The following is a 27,891-nucleotide window of genomic DNA, read 5'->3' as shown; positions in this document are numbered from 1 at the left end:
TTTTTTTGGGGGGGGGGAGCAAAGTGTACATCTATTCAGTCATGATCTCATTTGAAGGGCTTATCTATTTTCACCTTAATTTTCCGTTTTTATCATTAACTCTGGTATGATGTAAAATATTCTTCGTGTAAAAATACAATAAGTTAAAATTCTCGTCTTTTTTAAAAATATTTTTAAAACCAATAAATATTTTTTAAAAAAATTCCATGTATTTGCACGTGTATTAAATTTTATCTGTAAAAAAAAAAAGAAATAAATTTAGAATAACTTTATTTAATAATATTTCCATAAATAAATTTTATGAACATAAGTGTTTAGAGAAAAGATAGATCTGACGAAAAAATATCGAGATTTTCTGTTGTTAAAAAACATAATGTAAAATGCTTGAATTTAAGTAACTTGTATCACATCAAGAAAAATATTTTATAAATCGGTGGGAATATAGCGTAATAAGTTATATATAATATATAATAGAGATATAAATTTAGAATCCATACTCTGACAGATCACCGGGTAATGTGCCATCACAAGTAACTAATTGCACATCCAAAAGTTAAATACACTACAGTCGTCAATTTAAGATGTGGCAAAGTACAGGCTTCGAGCAGTCGGAAAGACTGAAGTGGTTAATATAAATTGAGGTTTCAGAAAATAAATAATTCTGTAACTTTAGATACTGCGAAGATGAAAATACAGTTGGACGCTAATTCGTTGACGTGCACGTTCGATGAACATTAAAATATCACTAGCAGTTAGGCATAGTTTGAAAACTGGTACAAACAGCCAAAATCTGCGTTCTTGCTTTCGTCAATCTTCGGTAAGCCAGTTGGCTTCTCGAAACAGTTCTAGGAAGTCCAGCTTGTGCAAATTCTTCTCGTCATAGCTGTCCAGATTATTTTTCAGGCAATTCGTCAACAGAGCATCGCACAAGCAGATACTGTCCGGACACCTGTCTACATTCTCTTCTGAAACAAAAGAGGACACTGAATTTACTGAAGTCTCAAACATGAAATACTAATTCCAATATTACTCATAAATCTCTAAGACAGATTATAAAATATTTCACTTTTTTTCTTCCATTTTGAGATAACTGGGAAGAAATACCGAATTTATTCGCGTATTTTCTCCCTTAGCCTTTCAGCGCAAGGTTTTGAATTTTTTTTTTTTTTAATTATTAATTCAATTTCCCCTTTCCTCATCTGTTTAAAACGAGCTTCCCTAAATTTTAAAATGGATTCGTCCACTTAGTGATTGTTTTCATCCTACAGATTGTTTGCTCATGGATTTTTGAGTGCATGGGTTCTGAATGATAAAACAATAATAGTGAAGAGCTTCAAGAAAATGGTGATATCGAATGCTTATAATGGTTCTGAAGATTATTGCATGTAAAAAGCTAACTGAATAGTGGCGAAAACGATGGCGACGACCTGCCAGAAGACTGAGCAGCATTAAATGATCTGAGGCCTAGGAAGTAGTATTGGAAAATAATAACAGCCGGTAAAATTCGAGTAACAGGATACATAAATGAAGATCCGTTACATGTATTATATATTACTATAGTTATCTCCGTAATCTTTTTGGAATGTAGATCTCTTCTAACTCAATAGTATTATGATAGTTACCGGTATTTTACCCATGACTACTACTCCTTTGTTATGTTGTTAACAAACAACTTTTTAGGTTCTTTTTTCAAATTTTTTATATTCAAATGTTTATTATGCTTATTTTTTTATGTCCAAATTATGTAATTTTCATTTCAAACAAATTTTTTATGTTGTTACACGAATTTTTTACATTCTTAAAATTTTTGTTGTGTTCTTTATTATATTCTTTCCTTCGAAAATTTAATTATTCGCAAAATTTTCCCCTCTTGATTTCGTACCATAACACTAGTATAAAAGGGCAAATATTTAAAATTACCGTATTTACCTTTTTATACGATAATAATACGGTTTTATGCGAATAAATACGGTATTTCTTATCTTAGAAGGTTCGCTATTCCTAATCTAAAATATACAATAGTATTGATAAAGTAATTCTATTATTTGGCTAAAACAAGCACTGAAAGCTGCACTGTCAAAGAATTAATACTTTTTAAATTTTAGGAATTTTAGGAAAGTTTTGAATGAGAATTTTGACTTTAAAATGCTAAATTTTGTGTAATATTTATACTCTCTCATCAAGTTCTCTTACTATATGTGTAAGGTGTTTCAAAAGGACCGCGCAGCTATCTGTTCATCTGTTAGTTACAGTTTAATAAACAACTAATGTAAGACAGGCTTTTCATATTATGAGAAATTTTGGTCACATTTTTAGTAAAAATACACAAAATGAAATTTACTAATTCTCTAAAAGATAATTAATAATTTCTAAAATTGTAATTTTATTAGTAATTTGCTTGCTTAGAATTTCTCTGTAAAAAACTGGTATAAAAATATTAAGGAATTCAGTTAAAGATCTTTTGAACAGAAACTATTACTGTATTATGCAAATATGGCTAGAACGCATTTTTTCAAAATTATCTAAATTAAAGTACTTTCCCCTAATGAAAAAATATATAAATAAATAAATGCGAGGCGAAAAATTTGATTTTAGAAGTCGCATAAAATTGAATTTCCTTGGACGAATTTCTTTGGAGACAAGATTTCGAATCGTAGCATTACTTAAAAGGAAAATTTGGAATGTAAAACGTAAATGAAGGTCTCTTCAATGAAACTTTTTTTTTTTCATATATAATTTATATCGTATTTCTATCAGAAATATCAGCAGGTTTCGAATGAGTGATTATGCTTACTACAAGATGCTGTGCCATCGCTTTTCTTACTCCATTGGTATTCTATCTGATATACTCCTTTTTCTCCTTTATCCTTGCAAGGGCCTTCACTAGCTAAAACGTAGCACATATCGTGGACTTCACAACACCTGAAAGTTAACATCTGTTATGCAACAGTTATATAGTTACTGTCACAAAAAATCACATATAATTAATTAAAGAATTAATATATAATGAAAAATAAATTCATATTAATATTAATTAAAGAATTTACATTAATATGGATGTAGATAGCTTTTAAAGATATTGAAGAGACATGATATTACATGCCCAAGAAACCCATGGATATGAATATACAAAACAAAGCCTGATCAGAGATCTGAAAAAGTTTCTTTTTCATTATTATGTTTTTTCTCTATAAAAGAAAAGAAATTTGTCTTTATGGGTCTCCTTTAAAATAACATTGAGACTAGACCCAAAGCTGTTTATTAGAGCCTCAGTATACCGCACAACATGCCTAAGACATTGAATTCGATTATGGCAAAACTAACGAGGGCTGTCCAAAGGAATGAATGACTTTGTAGACGGCTTTCAAGAAGTATTGGCGTATTTGTGTTACACATGAAGAAAGCCAAAAATTTCCTATGCAAGACGGTATCTGAACCCGTGTGAACTATCAGTGTCGAGCGGCCTGACACCTCGGCCGGTGATAGCCATGTAGAAGGTGAAATAAAAAATATGATGTGGACATCACATGACTTCCTTGTACGGCTATATTTTAATATCAAATATACTCATTTTTTTGTTGCATTTCATTTAAACTTATTTCGTGGAATTATTTTCAATTAATAAACCCATCTCTGAAGGCAAGCTGAAAACAAAATCAAAAACTGCAAATTTTGAAATTAAACATGGTGGTCAATATCGTCATTTAAAACACTTCTTTAACTGGAAGTAGATGATTGCGACCAAAGACTGCGAAAATAAAAGCCGGGTAAGGACTTTTAGCAGGGTAAGGTGTTGGGTGCACCATCTTCAGAGTCTTTTTGCAGAATGGGACCAAAAGTAAACTAATTTTGTTCAGCAAAAAATTTGTCTTCTTGCCTGCTAGCCGAATTGCTTGTTTTTGCGTAGAAACTATTATTTTAACTGAATATTTTTTTAAACTGTATTTGGTGTTTTAGGCTTTTCTGGATTTTACAATTTTTGATGAAGATGCTTTGAGTATTTATGTATATTTGCCTTGCCGCTAAGTGAGGACTGACTTGATTGACTGAGAAATATACTATCTCTAATGAAGTTCGAGGAAATAAGTTTAAATGAAATGCAACAAAAAATGTGTATAATTTAATAGGCCGTACAAGAAGTCTTCTGTCGTCCACATCAGATATTTTCATCATGCAGCCAGTCTCTAATCTATTTCAGGTTGCACACCTTGAAGCATTGTCGAATGTTTTTGACACGATGGTGTAGATAACGCTGATTTTGATTTCATCTTTGTCGGATGTCAGTGATGGCCTTAGAACAATGCTAACAACATTTTAACTTTAGCTGAGTAAAAAGTGCTGTAGGTAAATTTTAGTGGTAAAAATACACAGGTTAAAATTTACTTTCACCGGGAGGGAGGAAGAAATCCAGCCGTACAATCATAGTATTTTTTTTAGGAGACCATGGGTGAACTCAGAAAGCACATCGAAATAAACCCTATGTTTCCTTACACAACGTAATCGTAAAAGAGGACGAGTAAATATTTCTAGATCTATATTCTTTCTGAGCTTTACATCCTTTTCAAAGTTCCTTATGACTTTCAAAAGTTTTTAGTTTTAGCAGTTTTTAGTTTTGACAACTGCCAACTGAATACGCTCCAAATTTTCAGTTCTATCAGAGTTGTCAGCAGAATGCAAATAGCTCTACACTTAAAATTTTTCGACTAAAATGTGATAAAATAGGTATATAAACAAATACGTACAAATAATTACAACAAATAAATTATTTAAAAAATGTATTATTAATACTTCCTTTACCCACTGCAGCATAAAAATTATTTGCTACAGCTTTATTTTTGACTAATTAATAAAGCTGAGCTTAAATTTGTCATAAAAAATGTTTTTGCCCTTTCTTTAAAGAAATACAGCCAAGCTGTAGTTAAATAAAGCTGCACTTTTGGTGATAGAGAAGCCGACTGGCATAGTCTTCATAAGGTATGGCTTCAAAAGGTATGGGTGTTTATAAGTGTATAATGTTTCTGCGGCAAGGAGGCACTTAAAACACTCGCCAAAACTGTCTCGAGGGCTTGGTGGCAGAGGAACTTCGAATGTGTCTCTCCGGCGTTCTCATTCAAAGATGAGAAAGAACGTTCTCGCAGATGTCGTTTGAGCACCACTGTTGTGCGACAAGGGCAATGTTTTCAGTGATAAAACTGCCGAATGACCGTGACATTTTGCCATTTCCATGTTTAGTTAGCAAACTGTATCGCATTGGGGGGGGATATTTCAAAATGACCAGAAATATTGCGATCAAGTTCATTTCTCCTGAAAAAAAAAATATGTAAAAAATTATTGTGTCAACGAACTGTGTGTTAATAGTTAATTTTCAGGATAAAACTGTTGAATGTTCAGGATAAAACTGTTGCTATTAATATTTACAGAACTCGTTGATTTTTACAACTTTAATGGATGCTTACTCATCGACTGGATCAACTGGACGACCCGATCCTCCCAATCCACACCAGTTTCCGTAACCAATGAAGTCAGAACCTTCGCGTCCGATGATGCTCTGAACCATGGAATTTAAATCTGTGAGGCTACGCCGATGCCTTTTCGTTCCACCGGTTGTCTCATCTGAAAACAGCAGCATTAATAATAACAATAATAATAATTTTAAAAAATCTGAAAGCTTTTAGATTTTACATTACGCCCAAAGGGGGCTTTTTTTTAAACGCTTTGTGTGTTAGCTTTATTAAATATTATGTTCTTCGCACTGAAACCATAAAATTCAATTCAACAGCAACATGACGAAATAATTTAAAAAGAGCATATCTTTAGAATTTCCGACACACAGTCTCAAGCGCTGGAGCTTTTTTTTTTTTTTTTTTTTCCCGTACAGTGTTGCCATTGCACGCTTTGAAATCGGTTGAGTTTCTTAATCAAAAATTCGCTAAAGTTTTACATAATATGAAAGAGATAATAATAATTAAAAAAAAAAAAAAAACCCAAATTTTGGCTTCCAGATGCCCATATTCGGGTGGAGGATTACGGTATTCAAAATTTGATGGTTCTATGTACCGTTGTTTTATCATAATGCGAGAAATATACATACATTTTTGCACATTCTTCATTATTTAATTTCGTTAAATATATTGCAGGACGATAATATTTTGCAGGCAACAATTTGAAAAGTGATACGCCATTTATAGTAATTCGACGCAAAATGGCAAAAAAGTAAATAGCCCTTATGGGCTTAACGCCCTTTGGGCTAATAACAATGATGGTGACAGTGCCGCCCTAACCACAGGGCTAAATGGGCTATAGCCCCAGGGCGCAAGCCTTTTGAGGCGGCAATTTTTTATATGCGATATAGTAAAAATTTATTTTTCATTTTATTAGTTTTTACTTATTTTTAAATTAAAACACTTCTTAAAATATTAAACTGATTTTTATTTCTTCCAAATGTGATGAAAAACGATAGATAGAGAAGGGAAACGCGAAATAGGAATAACACCCTACCGATCGTACTTTTGTTTCAGTCGCATTTGAACTGTCGGAGCTATACTGGAGTTAATATAAGACCACCTACGTATACTCACCGCGTCGGCAGGGCATATTCATTTATCTAAACGTAAATTGTATTATTTTAACAATCCTGATAAAAGATAGGAACATAAAGGGGTCACTGATGCGTACCTTAATATAGATTGCACGACAAAAGTAAAATTGATATAATTTTAGTATTTGTCGACTGAATAAGGTGAATTAAAAATTGAAAATTAAGTGGAAATTATTAAATTATATTATTATCTTCCTAAGGTAAGTGCTTTTCCTTTTACATACACTAGTGGACAAAAAAAACGCATAATCAAAAAAATGGCATTTAGCAAGATAATATTTATTAATTTTAAAAGGTTAAAAAATAAATTGGTTTTTTTTTTTCATTTTATATTTAAAAATATATTTACTTTAAGGTATAAAGAAATTAGGTAGTATATTGAACGGTTTATAAAAATAAAAGTGGACAAAAAAATGCATATTAAAAAAAATTGCCTTTTCCCGCCAAAAAACATAAAAAAATTCTATGATTCAGTGCATCCATGTCAAAGCAATTATCAATTGAAGACAAGGCTCAAATTGTAGCTTTCCACGAGTCAGGAATGAGCCAAATGGAGTTAGCAAAAATATACTCCGTAAATCAATCAACAATTTCCAGAATTGTTAAGTAAGAAATTCAGTTCCATTTATTACTGTCAGTGAGATAACTACATTGGATCTACTGGTCACGTACGGTTCAAAACTGTAATGTAGTTTGTAGAAGAACCTCGGGGGATTCATGTGGAGCAATTGAAAGTGCAAACGTTAACTCCCTTGATTCCTTGCTGGGGATAAAATCAGCTAAAGAAGTCTTAGGGTAGTATATTCTTGATTCTGAGACGCGTGTACTGAACTAACGGAAATTTTCGCCAGAACTTTTAAGATTCTTAAAAGCATCTTCTAACGTTTTTGGAAGGCATAATTATTGGAAATTGTCCAGTAAAATTTTAGGAGCAAATTAGAAAGATCGTTGATCAGAGTACGTTGTTATAGGATTTGACACTGTGCTTTAAGTGAGGAACGAACATGATTTAAAGAGGGTCTTCATCTCGAAAACCGGGATCTGGCCGAAAGTTGTCACTCTGATCAGGTGATTTAACTTTTTTGAAGCAAAATCTCAAAAGATCCTAAATTAGGATCAAATAAATTGAAAAATATATTAAATGACAGAAAAAGAAAATGTGTTTCATCTAGAACAATTCGTCGTGGATTGTGTTCTATAGGTTTGCCTGGCAGAGTTGCCTGTTCTAAACCATATTTAAGTCCTGAAAATGTTTTAAGCAGATATGAGCATGCTAAGAAATGGGTTTATTACACTCAAGAGCATTGGAATAGCATAATCTGGTCAGATGAGACCAAGATAAACTTGTTTGGATCAGATGGACGAAGATATGTGCGTCGTAAGGTAGGGGAAAGATATAATTTGAAAAATTTAAAGCCTACTGTTAAACATGGCGGAGGGCATATTATGGTTTGGGGTTGTTTTAGCTCTAATGGCACTTGAATGTTAACGATCATTGAGGGAAATATGGATTCCCTTAAATATACTAGGATAATCGACTCTTGTCTTGCATTGTCAGCTTCAAAAATGGGTCTTAATGGATATGAATTCCAACAAGATAACGATCCAAAGCATCGTTCAATGCATTCAAGAGAATATTTCAGAGATAAGAAGATTATTGTGCTAAGCTGGCTATCCCAATCACCAGATATGAATCCAATAGAACATCTCTGGACTCACCTGAAAACAAGAATAAGGGAAAGACAGCCAAAAAAACACTGAGTTAAAAAGGATAACGCATGAAGAATGGGACAAGATTGATCCGGATTTCTGCAAAAAGTTGGTCGAAAGTATGCCAGATCGAGCTGAAGCACTTTTTAAAGCAAAGGGCGGGCATACAAGGTATTAATTAAACAATATGCATTTTTTTTGTCCATTTTGATTTTTATAAACCGTTCAATATACTACCTAATTTCTTTATACCTTAAAGTAAATATATTTTTAAATATAAAATGAGAAAAAAAAAACCAATTTATTTTTTAACCTTTTAAAATTAATAAATATTATGTTGCTAAATGCCATTTTTTTCATTATGCGTTTTTTTGTCCACTAGTGTATATGTTAGCTAAAAATTAATTAATAATGATATATACATATTTAACAGTTTTATAACAATTTTTTATTCCGTTATGTAGGAAGACTAACCATGGAACATAAACGAAAAAAATTATCTGGTTCCGCCAACCGTAAATTAAAAGAAGAGAAAGAGGCGAGGCAAAAAGCTCTCTTGGAAAAAATGCCTACATTAACAAATTTCTTTAAAAAAGGCGAAACACTTTCTATGGATATTACAGAGGATGAGCAACACAAAGAGGGAAAAGAAAAAAATCAACAACAGTATGACAATAATGCCCAGCAATCAAATGTGAAAGAAAAAGAAGAGGACCAGAAACAACAAAACATGGAACAGCCACAGCCAGAAGATCAAGAAAGAGAATATTTAGATGAAGATGAACTTAGTAATATGTTGAGTGTTAATTATACTGATCCAGCATTATGGGGAAGATTAAGCGAAGATAAAATTATAGATATAATGAAGAACATATCTAACGTAGAGGTAGATATTCAAGAACTAGACTTTTCTGCATCTAAAGTGGTCTACAAATCACAGCAGGTATGCTACAAAAATGATATTTTATAGACGTTTACAAAACGGAAAACAACAAAAATGAAACTGGCTTTTATACTCAAATACTTCAGGAAAAGTATATTGCATCCCTTGCAAACTGTTTGGTAGTGCCAATAATCCATTTAGTGCAGGTTTTAACGATTGGAAACACAGTGAAAAAATTTCGGACCATGAAAATTCAGCCCTTCATAAAGAAAACACCGGTATAATTGTGAACAGATCTACAGAAAAATGGGAATATTTCAAAAATTATTCTATTATATCAATGGAAAAAAATACGAATTACTGGAAAAATATTTTAGAACGTATCATCGAAGTCATAAAATTTTTAAGTTCAAGGGGTTTGGCTTTTAGGGGAGAAAATCAAACTATTGGTGATAAACATAATGGGAATTATTTAGGGTGCTTAGAACTTTTAGCAAAATTTGACCCTATTTTGCAACAACATATATTTAATTTTGCAAATAAAGGTACTGGGAATATTTCTTATTTATCTGCAAATATTTGTGATGAGTTTCTAAAAATATTGGGCAGAAATGTTAGATGTTTTATTATCACGGAACTAAAAGAGGCAAAATATTGCTCTATTATAATAGATTCGACGCCCGATATTTCCCATATGGATCAATTAACCATTGTCGTAAGATATGTCATTAAAAATGGGACACCCGTTAAAAGGTTTTTAAAATTTTTGGAGAATACTGGCCATAAGAGCTCAGAAATGCAAGACTGTATTTTAAAGCTATTATCTGATTTAGATATTAGTTTGGAAGATTGTAGAGGACAATCTTATGATAATGCCTTTAATATGTCGGGTATATATAACGGCCTCCAAGCACGCATTAAATCTAGAAATAATCTTGCCATTTACGTGCCTTGTGCGGCACATTCTTTAAATTTAATTGGACAATCGGCAGCTGAATGCTGCATACAAGCAACTAAATTGTTTTTGTCTCTACAAAACTTATACAATTTCTTTGCCGCATCAACATCAAGATGGGAAATTTTAAAAAATACGCTAACAGCAAAAAATAAAGTTCCCAAAAAATTAAGCGACACTCGTTGGTCAGCAAGAGCTGATTCAGTGAAAGTAGTGGTTTCGGGCTATGAAAATTTTAAAAATGCTTTAACTAAACTTTACGAAGACAATTTTCAAAAGCCTGCAACAAAAGTTGAAGCCCAGGGGTTGTTAAATGAGTTCAACTCATTGGAAACTGCTATTATGATAGCATTTTGGAGTGAAATATTGGAAACCATCAATAAAACTAATATATCGCTTCAAAAAGTTGATATTACAATTGAATGCATTGTTTCATTATATGCTTCTTTAGAAAAATTTGTACAATCGAAACGAAATATAGATTCGTTTAACCTTTACAAATCGGAAGGTATAAAATTATCTGGCTGTTATGAATACAAACGGTTACGGAAAAGAAAAAGACAGTTCGACGAAAATACGTCGGAAGAAGTGCAACTTGATGCAAATGACGAATTCCGCATAAAAACATATTATGCTATTATTGATAAAATTCTAGCAGAAGTACAAAAGAGAAAATGTGCATATGTTGACATTTATTCAACATTTGGGTTTCTAGTTAATTTAAAAAATATAAATGAAGACATAATTAGAAATAATGCTGCAAAGTTGTGCGAAATATATCAGAATGATTTAGAAAACAACTTTATTGAAGAATGCCTACATTTTAAACATGTGAATTTATTGGAAAATACCGAAAATATATCTATCGCAGAACTAAGTTTAAAGACAATAATCGAGTTAAGAATTGAATCTACATTTCCAAACGTAACCACAGCACTGCGCATATTTTTAAGTATTGCCACAACAAACTGCAGTGGCGAAAGATCATTTTCAGCAATCAAAAGAATTACTTACGATCTTCTTTGGGACAGAGTAAACTCAATGATTTAAGTATTTTGTCTATTGAAAGAGATTTATTTGAAAATTTAAATACTAGTGATATTATTGATCAGTTTGCCAAAGGAAAAGCTAGGAAAGTAAATATATAAGTTACATTTGTTTAGATTAAGGTGTGTTTTTGTTCTTAAATGGTTTTTTTATTTAATTAAATTTTATTTTTGTTTATGTTATGCACTGATGGAGAATCATATAATAGTTCCGATCAAGTTCTAACGATTAGACTAAAAACTGATCGAAACTGTCATTATTGAGATAATCCCCTCAAATCTGGGTAAACATTTATACCCATCTTTTAAATAAGTGACTTTAAAGAAAAGTTACAATAAAGATAACAGTTTATTATAAAAGTAATAAATAGTTTTTTTCTAGTTCTGACACTTTTGTTTTGTATAACTTTTCCGACTCCCATTTGCCATTCTGTGTATTTTCTTAGGAAGAAGGGCGCATTATTTTTAGTAGCCCTTGGGCGCCGAATTCCTTAAGACGGCCTTGGATGGTGATGATGATAAAAAACAATTTGTTGAAGAAAGCACGAATCATATAAATACTAAATAATATTTAATGAAGATTTGTTTGCAAAATAGGAACTAATAATTACAATTGGCAAGATTTATGAGATTTCTTCTCTGACAGCATATTTAATCATTAACGCCTAATTAATATTACAAGAATTAGATTTTTGCTTCTCTGAATTCCTAAAACGTTTATAACATTACTTTAAGAAAATAAACTAGATTTACATACACTAATATTTTGCAAAAACGTAGTAATTGGTTAAATTCGCATTCGAACCCTTAGAATAAAAAGTACCCACAGGAGTTGAAAAGAATTTTTTAAGAACATAACCCAGTTTGCAATATACTAACAACTATACCACATTAATTTATCAAATCACAAAACACAGTATAGCAGTCAAAGTTACTAACCACTATCCTGTCTATGCAGCCGAACATAATATATAGCATGAAACTGCGCCCTATTTATAAAATTAGAAGCCTAGGGAAAAGCCTCTCCCCTCTATATTTTTTCATTGTAATAGAAGTTACTGATGTAAGTTACATTCTGTATAAAATAAATTTCATGTAAAGAATTCAGTGAAACAATCATATAATTCAATATTTGTAAATACCTTATTTTGTCCTAACCAATTATTTTTATTTTAAGAAACTTTACTTTTCCTTCTGATTTCAATTTCCTGCCTGAATGCAAATTTAAATTATGTATATGCAAATCTAAGTGAGTTCGGGAATTGTATATAAGTAGCAGATTTTAAGAGGTCGCAGTAGAAGAGTTAGTCTCAAATTTATGTCGAGTGTTTGAAAGCAGCTCCTGTAGCTGAACATTTGTATGCTAGCCACTTCCGTTAGATTATATTGATATTATAGCCTCGGCTTTGCTCTGTGTAGCCAATCAAGCGGTTTAGATTGAGTAGAAGCCAATCATGTAGCTAATTATCTAGCTTTTTCATTTAATGTTTATCAGTTGGAATATGCAAAAAAAAAAAAAAAAAAAAAAAAAAAAAAAAATTCAGAACTGAATTTTTCAGACTTGCCAGAAATTATTATTTACGAAATTATTATTAATAATTACGAAATTATTATTATTATTTATTATTTCTGAGCATCAAAATCGAAACTAAGAATATCTTGTTACTGTTAAATTATGCATTTTTAACAGAAATTAATATAAAATTATGAAATCTTATCTTAAAAATGATATAACGAACCTTTAATATAAATTATACCACTTCTTGAATAATCATATCTTAAAATTAATCGATATAAATAATGATGAGTATGTTCACTAAAGTAAATACGCATTGAGTTCGTCAGTTGTAATATTTTAAAACAGGTAACTGATAAACTAAGAGATAACCGACTGGTAAATACAAGCAATGAGTCTTGTTAACGTCCCAACAAATGTTAAAAGTCATTTATCAGATCAAGATCATGATAAACAAACTGTAAAATTTATCACCTCAGCTTCGTAATTTTGAGTTCTTTTCATTCGATTGTTTTGAATGCGTTAAATGATGCCAAATTCTTTTGTTATTTGAATCAATTTCATTAGAAATAGGAAAATAAAAGATATTAAAATTACCTTTATGCTTAGCCGCTTGTATAAAAGGGCTAGAAAAGAGAATTCCAAGGAAGATCCAACCGGTAGTCGACATTTCGGTTTCTTCCTTCGAAGGTAAAAATCGACTGCGCTTGCGTTAACGGCTGGATGTCTTGCGTCACGCAGTATTGATTCGAATTGAGTGTTGGGAAGAAATGGGATCCGTTAATTTAACTGACTGTAGAGTAAACTAATATCAAAGGGAAAAAAATAATAACTATGTTTTTACAAGAACAGATGTTCTGATTACAAATAAGCGCTTCTGAATTTAAGTTAGATCCAGATTCCGATTTAAATAATAATTCGTATCTCACGAGGAAGTAAACAACTTCTTTTTCCTTAAATGAGTCAAAATTTATCTAACTCCCCTTTAATTAAAACAGTGGAGATTTAGTAACATCATGATCAAGAAGATCGAAAGCTAATCGTCTCTTAATGAACTTTCAGTCGTTTATTATTTAAGGAATATGACCCCAAAATCTACAATCTCTTTTGGGCACAGTTTAGATACGGCAGCTCAATAACCAGTTTTGATCCTGAAAAACGTCTTAAAAATAGTAATTTAATCAAATTCTTTTCGTCTTCGTATGTATGCATCAATGGTTGAGTTGTTAAGACAGCTTAATATTGGAAATCTGATCTGGGGTCAAGCTAAGCGAGAGGGTTTTGTGTATGGAAGTGTTTCGTTGTTTTCGTCATGTGTAATGTGAATACGAGCCAAGTTTCCTCAGAAAGTCCTCCACGAAGGTCATCCGTCATCTTTGGCAATTAATTTTCATGTCTTTTGATATATTTAAATAACCTAACCTTCTTAATAATACTCGTTGGTTGATACAAGCTTTGTCTACTTATGTGTCGATTGTGTGTTTCCAGTATACAAGCTATCGCCATTAATTTAACATTTTCAATGGACGGCAAACTTCTAAGTGGCTTACCAGCATATGTTTTAATTTTAAAATCAATCTTTCTTAATTCTACAGTATCCTACAATAAATCTGACGTATCTCGCTCTAGTAATGATCCACCACGGCCGAATGGATAAGACTACTGAACACTGGTTTTCCATTCACATTTGAAACCTGACGAAAGGGTTGGCTATATGGCTGCTATCATGTTTTCCTTTCTTTTTTTTTTTTTTTTTACATATATGTAATGTGATTAAAATGCAGATTTTCTTAGAATATCCTGAAATAAATTCCTTTAGACAGAGAGCCCTCTAGTACTTTGCCGTTGTGCTAAACACACAAATGCCAAAACAGTTGTGAAAATGAGCTAAATAGATGCAAGTACATAATAGAAAATGATAGAAAGTGTTTTTCAGCTCCCTTAGTGATACCTAAGCAATCTGCATTTCGCTTTTAAACAACATCTAAGGCTACTAATCAGTAATCATACATCTAATTGTGAGTTCCGATGAGCCACTAAAAATTCTTTATTAATTCTAAAGTCTTTACAGGCACAGGAGTATGATACACTTCGGGTGAAGAGTATAAGAGCCACATAAGAGAAGAAATAAACTGGGGATACAGAAATTTAAAAAACGTTGCATTCAGTTCATGATCTACAGAAATATTGCATGTTATAAAATAATCATTTAGTATGAATTTTGAAATATTGCGTGTTTTGGCATTGTTGCTGAAGCTGTTTATCTTCCAGCAGGTAGTAGGGCAGTTATTTAACTTTCCGTTTTTATATCAATATTGATTCTTCTTTTTAACATCGATGCAGTGCTAACAGATTTTTTTCAGGCAAGAAAAGTTCCCGCTGAACAGAACGAAATTCTGCGTTACTTTTTTAATTACAGCTAAATTAATTAAATATTCATTTACCTGATTTTAAAAATGAGGTATGTATATTGCAGAGTTTTAACAAAACTGCCAGTTACTGCTATTTCATTTTAATTTAAGAGAAAGTATTTGTTCTCATAAAATGGAAAGCGAAATTATACCACCACAAATTAGCCCCAAATCGAGTATTGAGTCAAGTTAATATATATAGTGGCTTCATAAAGAGAGCTAGTTTTCATAATGCTCTTATTCTTCTTGAATTTAGCAAAATTCCAAGAATATATTTAAGGCTTATAAATGTAATATGTTGTTCTCAATCGCATACATATTCGCCGCCCACTTGTTATAGCGGTTAGCGTCGCTGACTGCCGTCCCAAAGGGCCCGGGTTCAAATCCCAGAGAAGGTATGGATGTTTGTGCGACATGGAGGCACTCTAAATATGCGGTGAGCCGAAAGTCCTCTCGAGAAGTTATGGTAGGGGAAGAGGGGAAACCCTCGACCCGTCCCCTCCCCGGGGTGCTCTCCAATAAAATTGGGAGCGGAACTGAGCTAAATCGCACTCTTTTCTTTTTAGCCTCTTCTGATTTTTCCTGCTACAGGACGTAACTGATTTTCCTTCAAATCTATGTTCCTTCGGGATATCTCTCATGCTACTGGGAAGTACTGCCGCAGTGCAGTAGAAACCCAGTATATTACAACTAAGTATCTAAGTATCTAAGCTAAATCGCACTGTCACCTGTAAGGTGCTCAAGACTGTTGCCAACGATAGGCGTACCTTGCGCTCCTTGTCACGAGAAATTTCGAGGGCTTGGGCTGACTTTTTACTTTCACTTTTACGCTACAGAAGAGGGCTGCTATTGTACATGTTTATATGTCAATAATCTTGACTTCGATGAATTTCTACTCAAATATTTTTAATTTAAAGACTACAACTCAAGGACTGTTTTCTTCTTTTATTCATGACCTACTAATATTCTCAAAGACTGTTTACCTTTTACTTATCTCTACAGTTACAGACTACTCATTTATTTCTAGACTCTCTTAAAATGTATAAGGGCATTTTATATTATATAATTTGGTTATTCTTCAAAATTAATATATAAAAATCAGTAAACATAAATTTTCAACTTAAGTAACAATTCTCTAAATATTTATGTTATGAGTTTTATTGTTAAAATTGCCATTTATGTAAACACAAGACCTGTATAATATGTCTCTGTATGTCATATGTATATTTGCACAACCATTGTAACTTTGTAAAATTTTATTTCAAATAAATACCGCTGATAGCGGATGGTAGATAGTTTCCATCAATAGAGCACAAAAGCTGAAAGTCGTAATGATGGTGCAGTTGCTCTGTTGATGGTCTCCTGTCTCCTGCCCTACGGCTATAAAATTTGCCTCATAGCATTATTGTCCTCCTTGCAGAAGAGATCTAATACTGCTGCCTCCGCAAGAGGGCCGGCAGAACAGACTGCTACAAACACATGATGAATAAGAAATTCATAAGGCTAATTAAAAGCGATGCTTAAGTCCTTACAGGTTACACAGTCTTGTGCTAATTACCGACAAAATGAGATCACCGATGATACCCGTGTTCAGAAAGAGATTGTTGGTTGTAAGTTTAGGACTTAACAAGCGCAGTTACAGTATTACAAATCTAAGATGCATGACTGCATTTCAGACACACGTATGACTGAACATTGAAATTACATATCATATATTATGCCAATATCAGGCCAAGTCGCAAAACACTATTGAACAATGTATTAAGGTGCCATTAATATTACTTACTCTATTGAATGAAGCAATTAAGATAATAGAATTGGACAAGGTAATAAATATAATACAATTGAGGTATAAACTGATTTCTATTGCAGCAATAAGCAGCAAAGCAAAACAAGGGTTATACATAGATGCAGAGTGTATATAAATACAATTACAATTGCACCCCCCCCTAAAAAGACAGATAGAGAACATGTATGCAGGTACAATTGAAGTAGGTAGTAATACTACTAACGCTACTTTGTGTAATGAGGCTTACTGTAATGCTTTTGCTTTGCAAAGTGTCATTACATAGTCTTAAAAATAGTTAATACTTATGATGTTCTAAGAAAAAGCTGTACCTACTACTAGGTTAATTTCTGACTCTAGAGGTCAGACAAATGTGACACCATACTTATTCTAATACCAAATTCGAGTTTGGGATTAACTCATAATACATTTTTTTAGGAATGTTTGTTCTCAACTTCAAGTAAAATATTCCTTTCGGTTTATCAATTTTAGCCCATATCTAATATCTTGTTTCCATTGATATAAAAGTCTTAAATACTAAAATTCAAAAATTTTGGATTGTATTTTAATATAGTTTTTCATTAAAAACTATTATGAGTTTCCCGTAAATTACCACTTACGAGTATTCAGTTTCATCCAGAATCTAATCAGTTCGTTATATATGAATGTAGAATGCTTTGTGGGGTTTATCAGTGAGTATTTGCAATTATGAGGGAAAACCTTAAGAACTAATTAGCGAATAATCGCTTAAGTTCGTGTGACAAGAAACAACAAGATGTAAGAGTAACTAACCCTTATTATTCCAATAAGATTTAACAAACTCCGTCTTGGAGTGTACAGTCAAAGCCGACACTTGGGCTTGAAAATAAGAGACTAAGAAATAAACTAAAACTAAGATTAACTAAAGAGATATAACCGAAGCTATCAAGATTCTAATCGAGTTGAGTCTTTAACTCTATTTGAATACGAAGGCCTGAGTACGAGTACGGCCGAGCGTAATAACAGCTTTGAGAGAGAGTAGCCAAAAGGCAGACGCGCGCATATCAGAAACTCTGATTCTCTCTAACTCAGCAAGTAAACTTCGCGGTTTAAATACCGCTCCTCCTCATTAAGTATTTAGAGTGATTCCAAAACTATGTTCTGGCCGGAGGTAGTAAGTTGAAGTTAAGAATTTGACAGGAAAGGAACTTTAACTTAAAATTTAATTGTTAATAAAATTAACATTCTTACAACTTAAATACGGAAAGTGGAAATTTTTGAAAATTTGGTTTAACAGTCATCACAAGTCGAGTCGAAAAAATCATCACACACAAACAGATAGACGTCATTGTAAAAATAGTCCAAATGTGTTGCGCGGACTCTAATTGGTGCTTTTTCACTGAAAACTGACTAATTTTTAGACAAGAAACTTTTTCTTCCTTACTTACTCCTTACTTCCTTATGTAGATTGGCGGAAGGTAATAACTGATCATAAATAGTAATTTTTCTTCTTTGCTCTATCAAATGATACATTTTTAAAAATATATCATTTTAAAAATCCATTTAAAATCGTGTTAAAAATTAATTAAAAACTTTCTTTACCATCATCCACGAAACAATGATATTAGAAGATCTTTTTCAGTACCATTTGAGTTTCTAATAGCTAAAACTCTGCATTATCCAGAGTGAAACCCAAACTCGATTAAGTCACTCTAAGACTCTAAGCAAGCGTTCTTTCAAGAAGGTTATTGCTCCGTTTTCTTCATTTTCGTGAGAGGAAAGAAGAGTTATGAAGGTTTATAAGAAGACATGAGATCATCTTAAACATGATCCTTAGATCAAATTTATTTGGTCTAGTGGTCCTGGAAAATAATTGGGGCACTTCTAAGCCATTTCGTCCAGATTTAGGCAGAAACCCAATAGCTTAAGTCCTTAAGGGCTTGCTATCTATCAAATAAGACATTTTTTTTTTCAATCTTTTGAAACATCACTTTATACGGATATCTAGGAGGTCCGTTTTGCCATAATCCAACAGTGTCTATCCCAAGGGATCACTCAAAATACACTGCGAGCTGAAAGTCTTTTTGAAAGCTTGTTGGTAGGGAAGAGAAGTGAGAGAATCTGCTTGAACTGCTCTCCAGGGTGTTCTCCCTAAAAATTAGGGCGGAACTACACAGTTAAGGGTGCGAAACTATACCTGTGCGACCAATGTTGAAATTCTGATGTCCCGCCTATTTCAGTCTTAACATGTGTATATCCCCAGCCACCCTTATCTGGCGTTAAGTTAGCGACTCTGGTTATCGCGCCGATGGGCCAGGGTTTGAATCCCAAAGAAGGCATGAATGTATAGTATCTGTGCGGTATAGACAGAAACTCCTGTCATTTGATTTGGTCGTAGGAAAGGGGAGCGGGAAGTCTGAGATCGTACCCTGGGGTGTTCTTCATCTATACCGGGTCGAACTGTACACTGGTCGGAATTGTACATTGGGTCGGACAATACCTGTACGACAATGGTAAAATTCTGTTTTCTTGCCCACTTTTGCCTATACCTGTGTCTATCCTCACCTTTAAGCATGATACACTAGTTTTCTTGCAATGAAACTCTGTTTTGAATGCCATATCGATTGCATAGAAAATTCTATTGGTTTCTCACGCTGAAGTCTAAATACCATTCCTACAGCAATTTTGTATATTGAATAGCTAGAAGCATTATATTAAAAAATATTTAATCTTGAATCTACAGCAAACGCGTGTATAGATAAGTGAGGAACTGCTGTAAAACCAGAATATTCTGAAGCAGGGCTACAAGAAATCCTATTGGTTTCTCACGCTGAAGTCTAAATACCATTCCTACAGCAATTTTGTATATTGAATAGCCAGAAACATTATATTCAAAAATATTTGATCTTGAATCTACAGCAAATGCGTGTATAGATAAGTGAGGAACTGCTGTAAAACCAGAATATTCTGAAGCAGGGCTATAAGATTTTTTTTTTCACTCGTGATTCCTTTCAGCCAGAAAGAAATTTTCGGCATACTTCTCAATCGACTTGGCTGCAAATTAAAAATCAAAATATAGTAATTATTTCGACTTAGAAATAAAATCATTTAAAGAAAATATAATTATTACAAATAGGGAGGAAGTACTGTTTCATACAAAACTTTCCTCAATTTCAATATTTAGATAAAAATTTCGAAGCTTACGAAACTGTTACACGTTACATAAGAAAAGATAATTCTGTCATTAACCCTTCTTGACGAAAACAGGAACCAGATCTGGCAGCTCATCACATTCATTGTCCTTAAACCTTACAAAAATTCTTTTGTTTGCTAACAAAAACAAATGTTCATAAAATTTACTAAAGCAAAAAATTAGATTCAAAGTTATTATCGTATTAATTCGAGAAATTTTGTATTTTTTATTTCGACGCAAAGTGATTTCGTAATTCTTAAGGAGCAAGGACGTGAAATACCGCTTCTCCGTTCAGCTAAGAAATAAAGAACTGCCATATTTGAGCAGCAGCAGTTTCCAACTTAAGAAACTCCACAGCTGAAAATGCTAAAATCCAGCTGTTTATACACTGTCGTGCAAATTTTTGAGAATCTGAATACATTATAGATCCCTTATTTGAATGCTAGGTACTTGATGTCAAGTATATAGTTGTAAATATGTAACTGTAGCGGTGTAGTAGAGAATAGTAGACAACAGCGTATATTAAGCGATATTTAACCGAGCTTGAATATCATATCTTCACATACTAGGACATCACACATATTACATCATACACATATTTTATGTATAAAAACATTATTACTTGTTGAACTTGAAGAGCGCATCTTCCCATTGTATAAAAACATTACATAAAGTATCACATCTTCACATACCAGTAAGAAATATAAAAAAAGTTCTGACTTATCAGAACATTTAAGAATTTTTTTTTTTTTTTTTTATCAGAATGCAGAATATGTTTACTGCAGCATTTTAAACTCCATTTTGAAACAACATTTTGCAACAGTTCGCTCAAAAAGGAAATTCTACATATAGAGACACAAACTTAAACAATTACGTCCTTTCAAAAGCTTTTAGGATACGTAAAATCCGAAGTCCCCGAATTCTACGCAAGCAACTATAAAAAGTTATCTTATAAAAGCCTTAAAAAACTATGGTTATTTATCCATTTTTAAGCAGTTCTCCAAAAACGTCTTTAAGCCACATTTTACTATAACTGCTTTTATTATTGTAACTGCTTAATCGCTGTAACAGCTTCTTGGAAATAAGTAATTCTCTGTTCAACGACGCTCTTGAACTTGTTTATGTGGTCACGGAAATACTTTGATCATAGTTTTATATCGAGCTTCACTAAATGTAATTTTTAGTTAAAAAATGAAAGCCTTAACTTAAAATGGGAATACTGTGCAATAAATATGATTATTTTACTATATTTTTAATGATAAGCTTAAATAATATAGGGCACTGTGATCTTAAAGACTTCTAATCTTAAGGGATAAATACTATAGCTCACTGTAATTAAAAAATTATATATATAATACAGTGCACTATGATCTTAAAGAATTGTAATCTTTAAGACACATTAGTTTATTTTGAAGCAGAAGACATGAAAAGTGTATAGTGCCCTCGCCGGGACTCGAACCTCGGACTTCTCGATACGCGCCGAGTGTGCTGGCCACTACACCACGAAGGCATGTTAAGAAGGCGGGAGAAATACCTTATAATCTTAAAGAATAAATAACATAGTGTTCTGTAATATTAAAGAATAAATAACATAGTGTTCCGTAATCTTAAAGAATAAATAACATAGTGTTCTGTAATCTTAAAGAATAAATATTATAGTGCATGGCTTCTAGCAGAAATATCGAATTACGCATCACATTTGAATTTGCATTTTCACAAAAGCAATTTTTTTCATGAGTTTCTGAAAATCTTTTCTGTAACGACATGTGAAAGCTTTTATAATACCATGGTCAGAATGGCTGAATGTTAAACGTTGTATTTGCAAGAAAACGCTAATGCTTTCCAGAAAGAGATCATAGATGTGTGTGTGCTGTACAGTTATTTAATCAGTGAAGCTATTTTTTCATTTCTAAGTGTGCTGTATCACTTCAAAAGAAACTCCGTAAAATACTATTGGTCATCCCAAAAGAGTTCTTATTGTTATGCTAAGTCAATTCTTGACTCCTTTCAAACATGGAGTTTTCCGGCTTTTGCCAATATTCAAAGCTGTCTTCTTAATGTATATCTTCTTAATAATTTATTAATATTGTTCATATTGTACGTTAATAACGCTGTAATTCATTTTAGTTTTTTTTATACCAACTGCTACTTATAATTATTAATTTGTATTCTGGTAATGTTCTGTTGTAGTGTCATTAGGTTTTTATTTCGGGGCAAGAGATGCGAAAAATGTAAAATGTTCTAGTCAAAATTCGAAAACCGGTTGCTAGTCAGATGTGCTTCCAATTATACCATGAAGGCACGCGGTAAGGAATGAGAGAATACCTTACATACTCTCCGTCATAAAGGGCCACTGGAGAGGAAAAGACCCAGTCGTCAAATCCTGTTGGTGACAAATAATGTTCTACCATCTTTTAGTTCGGGCTCAACTTGTTAAGTTATTTAGAGAAAGGAACTTGTGCAGTGTCCTCGCTGGGATTCTAACAACGGAGTTCTTAACTGATAGACGGAAGTGCTCCTAATTACACCACAAAGGCACGCTGTAAAGAGAGGTAAAATACATTTCGCGGTAAGGAGGGATAAAAGAGTAAGCTAGGTGAATACTGAGCAGTCCAGTTTCGTCTGTGTTTTAAATTTCGTGTGGTTGGTAGTCTCTTAGCAGTCCACCTAGAACATCTTTTATCCGGTGATCATCTGCATAATGATCTGCTTCTTCTTTCTCAACACCCAATTCCTGCTGAGCAATGATATATTTTACTTTCTCCAAATTGTGAATCATCTGTTGATTGATATAAAAATTCTTTCTTAGCATTTAGCGAATTAGTGAAAAATGCTCAGATTCTTGAAAGAGAGATGCGTTTTAGCTTCATAGCTTGAAAAATTATTCTAGAAAAGGAATTTCAAAGTCTCTGTATTTTCGGTCTTTTTTGCGTTTCCTTGAGTCATTTGTATTTTTTATTAGTTTTTCATTAATGATAATTTATGATTAATTAACCTATAAAGGTAGCAATAATTAATTAATATTTGATGCCTTGTTTAAGTGAACTGCACAGGGTAGTTTGGGAAATTTCCAGTTTAAACGTACTTTTTCTGTGGCTGCAATTACTAAGAACGTCAAAATTTTTTAATAACCTATCCTTATCTTTCAGATTTAAATCTTTTCACCTTACATTTTTCACGTATTACAATTTAAGCCTAGAAAAAATTTTAAAAATGCTGATTTCAGTGATTTACTCAAATTTTAAAAGTTGCGTTTGTAGCCAACAGAAAGACTGTTCTTTGTCAGTTTCGTTGATCTGCCATTTCATGATTAAATCCATGACGAATGCTTTCTTTGCTTTTCCTTCAGCCTACAAGTACCACTTCATTTCTAGTGAAAGATTATTAATGCACGGTAATGTTAAGAATTATTTCATGAGCCTTTTTATAGCTCTTCGTGAATATAATATATGTTTATTCCGAAGGGAGGATTTTGAATGTGATAACCTTAAAAAAAAAGAAAATCAGAAGTTACACCTCCCTCCAATCAGCTGGTATTCCTTACTCATTTACTTTGCCTTTAAACATTTTCTTAACCATTAACTAAGAAAATTCTGCCTCTCTTAAGTCTAGTGCGGGTATCGAACTCTGAAAGCAGTGTCTCATAAATGCACGGATAGGGAAGGGTTAAAAAAATGTCGGTCAAAACCATTTTATTGAAGCATTACCTATCTGAAAAGTGGACATGAGCCTTACCTTAAAGGTTAACACAATATCCACAATGCGTTAAATGATGAACTTACGAAAAGTTTTGATAGGTATAAGAGGAAATTTTGATACTGAAGAATTAGTCTTTTGCCAATCTGAGTTTTATAAGCGGCGGATATGTATTGTTTTAGTTCCAAGAAATCTGAAAGTAATAAGCGTCTAGGTTTATTAACCAGTGAATTTAATAAGCGTCGGGTACTGTGGAATCTCTTAACAAGCAGTAAACGTTTCTGAATAAAGGAATGGTGATTAATATGATCAGTATTTCAGACTTAGCGGATTAACCATTTTTTGCAATCGCTTGTCTAGTATCGCGAATTTTAAACGTTTATTATTTCGCAATTTCTGGAATCTGTTTACTATTGCTGAATATTCATTATATTGTTGTGGAAGATTGTTGATGAAAACGAGAAAAAAGTAGAATTATACATTCGAAGTATACTTCTGCCTCATACCTGTTCAGTAATTAAAATTTAAATTCCTTTGCCATAGAACATAAGATTCATAGCTTTCCATACTTGGTTTTCTTGATTTATTGTAATTTTCATTATGATTAGCATCAGTCTTAAAAATGACTTTAAGGTTTCTTAAATGAAGAACTTTTTCTAAAGCACTAATCAATCATGTATGTAGATAGATTGAGATATAGAAAAAATTAAGATACGAGGTCTTCCCAGAATCTGAAACATTAAATTCTAAAATTATGATTCACCAATATTAATTAAGTTTATCAGTTAAAGATATTGAAAGATTCTAGATGCAAAAATATAATTCGTAAAATGTATTAAAAATCGATAACTCAGAAAACTTTTTCGCGATTGCATAATAAGCTAAGGAGAAAACTACACATATAGTTTTATATTATGAAATTAAGAAACATTCTGTAATTAAGGTAAATTATTACTTAGCATATTACTTGCTTTATCGATAGAATCTTTTGCAAAAATTTAAGATCAAACTATTGTTACGAATTTGGTATTTAAAAAGCTAATGTTAGTTCAATTATAAATTAAATGGTTTTATTTCTCGCGCAGTGCAGCGCGTGACGAATATTAAAAGAAAGCTAAGCCGGAAAAATTAAAAATACAAGAGCGCGTGCGTTAAATAAATAAATATCTCTTTTTGATTTCGAGAAAGCGCTGGAAAATTCTAGCGCGTGATTTTAAAATCTTATAAAAGGAGGAAAACATCTCAGTTTGTAGTAGTTGCTTAATTTGTTGTTGTTTAGAAAACTACTGTTGTTGATTGTAGCGAATTCGCGGATTAGCGTTCTTTAGCTGTTTTGAATTACGTTCTATTGGACATTTGAGTAGTTAAAAGAAAACTACTGTGAGATATTGTAATACTGCGTGATAATTTGAGAAAATTTAAGCATTTTTGTTGTGATAATAATAAATTTTTGTTCATTTTTCATCGGACTTGTGCATTCATTTAGTAACGAATCCGTATGCACGCAACAATTTTTGGTGTCAGAAGTGGGATTTGAATGCCAATCACAAGAGCGATGGAAGAACAATTAAAACAATTCATGGTAGCCTTTGCTTCATTTAAAGAAGAAATGAAAGACTCTGTTAAAGAAGAAATTAGGTCCGTTAAAGAAGAAATGAAGTTGGGCCAGGAATCTGTTAAGGACGAAATGAAAGCCGTTCAAGCTGGTCAAGAAAAGATTGAAGCAGGTCAAGAAGAAATGAAAAGAGAGATTACCTGCATAATAGAAAATAAATTTGAAGCTATGGAAGGCAGAATTGACACAGTTGAAAATAAAGTTGGACTAATTGAAGAAAGAGTTTCTTCGGTGAAAGAAGAAATAGAAGAAAGAGTTTCTTCTGTAAAAGAACATATAGAAGGGAGAGTTTCTGCTGTGGAGGAACGAATTGAAGGAAGAGTTTGTGCCGTCCAACACCAAATCGAACAACAAATTGATGAGAGAGTTTCTGCAGTTGCCAAAGAAATGGATACTTTAAAGAAATTCGTAGCGTCGGCAGGGAGCAGAAGTGATGATTTTAAATTCTTACCAATGCCTGCTCGTCCACCTCTGAAGCTATCCACATATGATGGGAAGACCTCCTGGCAGGTGTATAAGACACAATTTTCTATCGTGGCGGATGCGAATGGATGGGATTCCCAAGCTAAGGCCTGTCATCTCGCCGCTTCTCTAAGAGCCGACGCAGCGGATATCCTTCAGACTCTTCCCGAAAACAAAAGGTTAGATTTCGAAGCTCTGTCCGGCGCCTTGGAGTTGCGCTTTGGGTAGAAGTGTTTAAAAGACTACAGCAGGCTCCAATTAAAATCTCGTCAACAGAAGCCTACCGAAACACTTCAGGAGCTCGCCGCGGATGTTGAAAGGCTGTCCCATCTCGCCTTTTCGGAATGCCCGACAGAAACAAGGGAAATCCTGTCCTTGCAATACTTTATCGACGGCATCCGAGATACTGAAATACAGAAAGCTCTACGAATGGCGGATGTAAAAGATTTAAAAAGTGCTCTAGTGTACGCCATGAAATTTGAGGCAGCCCAGCAAGCCAGTCGTCGAGACCGCCACCCAGTCAGAGCTGCTCAAGTCCAGGAGCCAGGGGATCAAGTCACCGCTCGACTTGACGATTTAACTAGACAACTGAACGCCTTGACACGGAATATTGGTGAGAAGAAACCGACCGTTAAGTGCTGGAACTGCGGTGCTGAAGGACACATACGACGAAACTGCAAAACACCCCAGGGTACTGATGTTAAGAGTACTGATGTTAAGACCGCTTCTAACAAGCAGCAGGGAAACTAATTAGTGGCCATCTCGCGGGGCGGAGGTTGCCAGATAATGAAAAGCCCCCGTTTAAAGCGCTTCAGATTTCTGCAATGAGAGGCGGCAGTAATGGACTTTTCATAATAGGACATATTAATGGAGTTCCGTGCAATATCACTATAGATACAAAAGCCAACGTCACCATCATCCAAAAAGATTTGGCTCAGCAACTAGGAAACAAACTTATCTGGACGCCGCCCTGCGTTACCCTCCAGACTGTGTCCGGTGAGAAGATCGACATCGACGGAAAAGTAAATGTTAACATCACGTTTGGAAGTGCCGCTTACCATCACACGGCATATGTAGCAGAGATCACTGATTCTTGCATACTCGGATTGGACTTTCTAAGGAAATACAATTTTTCCTTGGATTTTAAAAATAACGAATTGCATTCTACATCTGAGGACATAGCGTTATTTCTCGTTAATGATGAAGAAGTTAAATCTGTCCATAAAATCATAGCACAGGACTATATCACAATACCGGCAAGAACAGAAATTTTACTTCCTGGATCCATAGCCGAAAATAGAAATTTCCGCTACGGCATCATAGAATATCCCAATAACTGTAATATCTCAAAAGGAGTACTAGTAGCCTCAACACTCGTCGACCTATCCAGAACGGTTATCCCGGTGAGAGTCGCCAATGTAACTGAAAAGTCGAGAGTTATTAAGAAAGGTGAAGTGGTTGCAACATGTACTCCATTAACCAGCGTTGAAAGAAAGAGTAACATCCCAGAATCCGTGTCCTCAGAGAGCATTACATCGGAGTTATCGCAGAATGCACAATTAAACGATAAAGAGAAAAATGCTGCCGATCGCGTCATTAAAGATCTTCAAGTTGTTTTCTCCCGCTCGTCTTCTGACGTGGGTCGAACTAGTTTGACACAACATAGAATAGATACTGGCGATCATCCCCCGATCAAGCAACATCCAAGACGTCTACCGTTTGCTAAACAGGAAGAGGTGCGAACACTGTTAAAAGATATGGAAGAAGGCGATGTCATCGAGCCTTCAGCGAGTCCATGGGCATCTCCCATCGTTCTCGTCAGAAAGAAAGACGGCTCAACAAGATTTTGCGTTGACTATCGCCGGTTGAATGAGGTTACGAAGAAAGACAGTTACCCTCTTCCTAGAATTGATGACATTCTAGACACTCTTTCTGGAAGCAAGTGGTTCTCAACACTTGATTTAAAGAGTGGGTATTGGCAGGTAGAAATCCATCCTGATGACCGAGAAAAGACGGCATTTACTACGGGACAAGGACTTTG

At 33.4% G+C, this 27,891-nt stretch overlaps 1 protein-coding gene across 2 annotated transcripts; it reads right to left on the bottom strand.

Moving 5' to 3' along the window:
- Positions 1-253: 253 nt before the first annotated feature.
- LOC118199112 (phospholipase A2 A2-actitoxin-Cgg2a-like) lies at positions 254-13,464 on the bottom strand. 2 transcript variants are annotated; one of them, XM_035370908.2, is made up of 4 exons: positions 13,306-13,464; positions 5,457-5,613; positions 2,795-2,922; positions 254-965 (listed from the first exon to the last, which is right to left on the bottom strand). In XM_035370908.2, exons 1-4 carry the CDS (start codon positions 13,376-13,378, stop codon positions 808-810), a joined length of 516 nt encoding a protein of 171 aa, XP_035226799.1. In that variant the 5' UTR covers positions 13,379-13,464; the 3' UTR covers positions 254-807. The 2 variants fall into 2 exon arrangements, with proteins under 2 accessions (XP_035226799.1, XP_035226800.1); XM_035370909.2 differs by having other exon boundaries at positions 254-962.
- Positions 13,465-27,891: the final 14,427 nt, after the last annotated feature.

Source organism: Stegodyphus dumicola, chromosome 7 (genome assembly GCF_044657685.1).
Source record: "Stegodyphus dumicola isolate Sdum_Otavi_A_Nest chromosome 7, ASM4465768v1".
In the NCBI taxonomy this organism is placed as follows: domain Eukaryota; kingdom Metazoa; phylum Arthropoda; class Arachnida; order Araneae; family Eresidae; genus Stegodyphus; species Stegodyphus dumicola.
Note: the sequence above shows the minus strand (reverse complement) of the source record. Positions and strands in the feature narration are given on the sequence as shown.

Bases quoted from the DNA above. Each gene is read 5' to 3' on its own strand.
- LOC118199112 (XM_035370908.2), bottom strand. From the start codon at position 13,378: ATGTCGACTACCGGTTGGATCTTCCTTGGAATTCTCTTTTCTAGCCCT. The intron at 5,614-13,305 runs GTAATTTTAATA...TGCTGTTTTCAG, and splicing joins ACAAGCGGCTAAGCATAAAG to ATGAGACAACCGGTGGAACG. The intron at 2,923-5,456 runs GTAAGCATCCAT...GTTAACTTTCAG, and splicing joins CCAGTTGATCCAGTCGATGA to GTGTTGTGAAGTCCACGATA.